At 39.8% G+C, this 5,682-nt stretch overlaps 2 protein-coding genes across 3 annotated transcripts; both read right to left on the minus strand.

The window, feature by feature from the left end:
* Positions 1–430: 430 nt before the first annotated feature.
* On the minus strand, positions 431–5,270 carry LOC128607720 (uncharacterized). 2 transcript variants are annotated; one of them, XM_053624848.1, is made up of 3 exons: positions 4,316–5,270; positions 4,117–4,213; positions 431–998 (listed from the first exon to the last, which is right to left on the minus strand). In XM_053624848.1, the coding sequence occupies exons 1-2, from the start codon at positions 4,753–4,755 to the stop codon at positions 4,126–4,128; spliced, it is 528 nt and encodes a 175-aa protein (XP_053480823.1). In that variant the 5' UTR covers positions 4,756–5,270; the 3' UTR covers positions 431–998; positions 4,117–4,125. The 2 variants fall into 2 exon arrangements, with proteins under 2 accessions (XP_053480823.1, XP_053480822.1); XM_053624847.1 differs by having other exon boundaries at positions 4,117–5,270.
* LOC128607721 (uncharacterized) lies at positions 997–4,083 on the minus strand. The gene has a single exon (XM_053624849.1). It carries the CDS (start codon positions 3,829–3,831, stop codon positions 2,572–2,574), a length of 1,260 nt encoding a protein of 419 aa, XP_053480824.1. The 5' UTR covers positions 3,832–4,083; the 3' UTR covers positions 997–2,571.
* Positions 5,271–5,682: the final 412 nt, after the last annotated feature.

Genomic DNA, 5,682 nt, shown 5'->3' on the forward strand with positions numbered 1-5,682 from the left:
TTTGCAAATCATTGCATTCTGTTTTTATTTACATTTTACATATCGTCCCAACTTTTTTGGAATTGGAGGTGTACAAAAACACTGAATGGCTTCAGTAGACTTACAATCCATAACACACAAGAAGTAGGGACTACTTTAATGACACCTTTTTTGCTTTTGCATCCTTTTAAACTTGAAAATTCTACTACAGTACCAGTAACAACTAGAGATGCACCGATGTATCGGCCAATAATTAATATCAACCAATAAAGACTATTTTTCACGCTATCGGCCGATAGTTTAAAAACATTCGATGATCAGTGCCGCTTATATTCTGTCAATCAAAAGAGGGCAGGAAAACATCGATTTCATGTTGTGTATAAAGCAGATGTCTCTTGTGTGGAATGACGACAAAACTGCAGTCTGTAAGCTCTACACTGCTAAAATAATACACCGGAAGTGAGCGGAAATGAAGTGGGAGTTTCGGCGACAAGTCTCATTGTTATTGTTTCTTGCTGAGCTGCTCACGCTGAATTAAAGCACCAGTACACCGGTGAAACATTTAAATGAAGATGAGTTGACAAAAAGTATATATTGCACAGAAAAATATATTTGTAGTGTATTTCATATTCAATTCAATTCAATTTTATTTGTATAGCGCTTTTTACAATAGACATTGTCTCAAAGAAGCTTTACAGAAATATCAACACGGTATACAGATATTAAAGGAGTGAATTTATCCCAACTGAGCAAGCCACTGAGTGGCGACGGTGGCAAGGAAAAACTCCCTAAGATGTTTTAAGAGGAAGAAACCTTGAGAGGAACCCGACTCAGAAGGGAACCCATCCTCATCTGGGTAACAACAGATAGTGTGAAAAAGTTCATTATGGATTTATATGAAGTCTGTATGGCCTTAGGAGCAGCCGTAGTCCCAGCAGTCTGGAATTAGAGAAGATTTGAGCTCCATCCAGAGGCAGAAAGGATCTGGATCTCTAGTATCTCCATAAATTCGTGTGGGGCTCGGCAAAAGGAGAGAGGGAGAAAAAAGATTATTATGACTGTGAAGTAGTAGAACAGAATCTAGTCAGGGTAGGCATGAGTAAACAAATACGTTTTAAGCCTAGACTTAAACACTGAGACTGTGTCTGAGTCCCGAACACTAATAGGAAGACTGTTCCATAACTGTGGGGCTCTATAAGTGAAGGCTCTTCCCCCTGCTGTAGTCTTCACTATTCGAGGTACCGTCAAATAGCCTGCATCTTTTGATCTAAGTAGGCATGGCGGATCATATAAAACCAAAAGGTCACTTAGATATTGTGGTGCGAGATCGTTTGGTGCTTTATAGGTTAATAATAGTATTTTATAGTTAATGCGAGATTTCACTGGGAGCCAATGCAGTAGTGATAATATTGGTGTGATATGGTCGTATCTTCTAGTTCTAGTTAGGACTCTAGCAGCTGCATTCTGGACTAACTGGAGCTTATTTATATTCCTACTGGAACATCCAGACAGTAAGGCATTACAGTAATCTAATCTAGAGGTGACGAAAGCATGAATTAATATTTCTGCATCATGTAGTGACAATATGTTTCTTATCTTAGAAATATTTCTGAGAAGAAAGAAAGCTATCCTAGTAATATTATCTACATGAGCATCAAATGATAGGCTGGAGTCAATAATCACTCCAAGGTCTTTTACTGCTGCACATGATGAAACAGAAAGACCATCCAGAGTAACCATGTGATCAGAAAAATTACTTCTAGCTACACATGGGCCTAATAAAAGTATTTCTGTTTTATCAGAATTAAGTAAGAGGAAGTTAATAAGCATCCAACATCTAATGTCCTTTACACAATCCTCAACTTTACTAAGCTTCTGTCTGTCCTCTGGCTTCGCTGAAACATACAACTGTGTATCATCAGCATAACAGTGGAAGCTAATTCCATGTTTACCAATAATTTGTCCTAGAGGTAGCATATATAAAGTAAAGAGCAGTGGGCCTAAAACAGAACCCTGTGGAACTCCAAAAGTAACCTCAGTACGCATGGAGAAATCACCATTTACATCTACGAACTGATAACGATCAGTCAGATAAGACCTGAGCCAAGAGAGGACTGTTCCCTTAATACCAACAACATTTTCTAATCTATCAAGGAGAATAGTGTGATCTATAGTATCAAAAGCTGCACTAAGGTCGAGTAACACAAGCAGCGAGACACAACCCTGATCGTAGGTCAGTAGAAGGTCATTTACTACTTTAACTAACGCTGTCTCTGTGCTATGATGAGGTCTAAATCCTGACTGATACATTTCATGAATGTTACTCCTATCGAAGTACGAGCATAGCTGCTTTGCTACAACCTTTTCTAAAATCTTAGAGATGAAGGGGAGATTTGATATTGGTCTATAGCTGGACAATTGAGACGGGTCAAGATCAGGTTTTTTAATCAAGGGTTTAATAACTGCTAATTTAAGTGATTTAGGTACATAGCCAGTGCTTAGGGAAGAATTGATTATATTTAAAAGTGGTTCAATTACTCCTGTACAAATCTGTTTAAACAAACATGTAGGTACAGGATCTAGTATGCAAGTTCATGAATTGGCTGAAGAGATTAATGTAGCTAGTTCGGTCTCTCTAAGCGGAGCAAAACACTCTAAACATTGATCTGATATTGCTACATTGTCATGTAATGGGTTTGTTACAGTACTGTCCGGTTTTAATTTAATGGCCTGTATTTCACGTCTAATATTTTCAACCTTATCAATGAAAAATTTCATGAAATCTTCACTGTTATGTAATGATTGAGTGTTTCTCTCTGTAGTGGTTTTATTCCTAGTTAATTTTGCTACTGTGTTGAAAAGGAATCTAGAATTGTTTTTGTTATCTCCTATTAAGGTGGAGAAATAGATTTTTCTAGCATCGCCGAGAGATTTCCTATATTTCAGTAGGCTCTCCTTCCATGCTGTTTGAAATATCACCAGTTTGGTTTGACGCCATTTACGTTCTAATTGTCGAGATGTCTGTTTTAAGGTTCGCGTTTGATCGTTATACCAGGGTGCTAATTTTTTTTCTCTAATTATTTTCCTTTTGAGTGGAGCCACTCTATCTAGCGTGTAGCGGAGTGTTGACTCCAAGCTTTCAGTCGCCTGATTGAGTTCTATGGGATCTGACGGTGATCCAAATCTAATTGATGTTTCTTCGAGGTTATTTATGAAGCTCGGTGCAGTAGCTGATGTGTAGGTACGTTTTACACGGTAGCGAGGCGAGGTGGAAATATTATGATCAATATGTATTATGAACGAGATAAGATACTGGTCTGAGACAACTTCAGACTGCGGAAAAATTATAATATTTTCTATACTTAGTCCGTATGTTAGTATGAGGTCAAGAGTGTGACCACCATTATGAGTAGGCCCGATTACGTTCTGATTAATCCCTACTGCATCTAAGATGGACACAACCGCTAATCTTAGAGGGTCTTCCAGGTTATCAAAATTAATATTAAAGTCTCCGACGATTAATGCTTTATCTACAGACACAACCAGGTTTGAGACAAAGTCTGCAAATTCACTAAGAAATTCAGTATATGGCCCTGGGGGTCTGTAAATAATAATTAGAGGAATTGACTTATTTTTTGTGGCTATATAACTTATACTGGTATAAAGAATTTCAAAAGAATTAAATTTATGCTTAGGTTTTTGTGTGACGACTAGATTTTTACTATGGATGAGACCAACACCTCCTCCTCTACCAGTTGAACGAGGCTGATGTACATAACTGTATCCAGGAGGACTGGCTTCATTTAATGCTATGTACTCGTTTGGTTTGATCCAAGTTTCTGTTAAACACATTAAATTACATTCCTGATCAGTAATGATGTCGTTAACAATAAGAGCCTTAGACGCAAGAGATCTAATGTTTAATAGTCCTAGCTTCAGATCAAAAGTTCTGGCTGTGCATTCAATATGATTTAATTTTATGTTAATTAGGTTACGAAGATAGACTTTCCGAGATTTTCAATATATTTGTATAGCTCGGGGAACAGACACAGTCTCTATAGTATGTATTACCGGTGCCGGATTTTTAATTGAACATTGATTATACTGAATATTGTTATTATTGGAAGATGTACTTACGGTAGGCAGTCACTTGGAGTGTAGTGCCTTGGAGATGTTGTCAGACAGCAGTTCTGCTCCAAGGCTGCTGTGGTGCAGGCCATCAGGACGAAACAACCTAGGACGCTCCCAGAACAGATTCCAGTTATTGACAAACACCAGATTCTGCTCATTACACCAAGAGACTAACCAATCATTTAATGCTAGAAGTCTACTGAACTTTTCTGCTCCACGTCTGTATGTGGGAAGAGGTCCAGAGACGATGATATTCGCGGTGGGTGATCTGCCTCGTACCGTCTCGATCAGGCTGGAGAAGTCCCTCTTCAGAACCTCCGTCTGCCGCAGCCTGGTGTCGTTCGTCCCCGCGTGGAGCACAACCGCTCCAATGCGCTCGTCCTTCTTCAGGATCCCGGATACCTGCGCAGCGACATCAAGGACACAAGCACCAGAAAAACAGTGTGTGCGCACCTTACCTTTAGATGAGACTACATGGACGTTCCGCACAATGGAGTCCCCGACGATCACAGCGTTGGGTCTGGTCTGACGGAGAGGGGCGAAGCGGTTCCTGGTTGGAATCTCGAACACCGGAGGTGGAGAGGGTCCAGCCCGCGACTTCCGCTGCTGGTTCACCCAAGGCCCGAGGTGTGTTGGCGCCGGCATGACGGAGACCACGGCTGGGAAAGTCCTAGGTGCACGGTCCCGGCAAGAGAAACACACGGCGTAGAGGGGCTGGGAGTGGAAATACCACGCTGTGTGCTTACCTTGGATATGTGGGCAGAGGCACAAGATGTTTCCAGCGCAGTTTGTCGCTCCAGCAGCTGGGCCTGCTTGTCGAGTAGGCCGCGGATCTGCTTCTCCACATCCTCCAGTTCCAGCCGCACCATGTGAAGCTCGAGCGAGTCCTCATCTGCACTCAAAACCGGAGAGACAGCAGACATATTTGTTTTTTAAACAGAACAGCGGTAAATGAGAAATGTGAAACGTAAACAAGGCTAGCGGTAGGTGATGCTAGCGGGCTACGGGCTACAAGCTAGTCGTAAGCTAGTCGCGGATGTTTGTAAAAAAACATCAAATTTAGCGACAGCGCAACGTTACGATTGTTTTATCTAAAGTAGTGTCAGTTATATTTGTATAACGTAAGGTAAATAATTTTAAAGTATAGAGATTAGAAGAAATTAATGTAATAGTGTTAGCTCGAAGGGCGCTGCTTCCTCAGTGACACTTCAGGTTGCCAGATACTCAATTAACTCCAACTAACAACATATCCAGTTAATGTTGATACATAGAAAAAAGTTTATATTATATTACTAGTATTGATGTTCAGTGATGAAGTAGAAATGCTTTTGTTTGTGGTGAGTGAATGTGAAGCCTAACAGGAGGTTTTTTTTAGAATTCAGTCAATTAATTATGTTAATATGAATTAATAACATTCAATAAGTTAAGAAATCTTAATTTAATCTTCAAAATTTAGTTAATGTGTTAATGTTAATTTGAGTAATGTGTTTTCTGTTTATGATACCAGTTACTGTGAAACAACTTGTTGAAATGGAGAGAATAAAGTTTTTATTTGCATTTCTTTCAGAATTC

The sequence above is a fragment of the Ictalurus furcatus genome, chromosome 5 (assembly GCF_023375685.1).
Source record: "Ictalurus furcatus strain D&B chromosome 5, Billie_1.0, whole genome shotgun sequence".
NCBI classification, from domain to species: domain Eukaryota; kingdom Metazoa; phylum Chordata; class Actinopteri; order Siluriformes; family Ictaluridae; genus Ictalurus; species Ictalurus furcatus.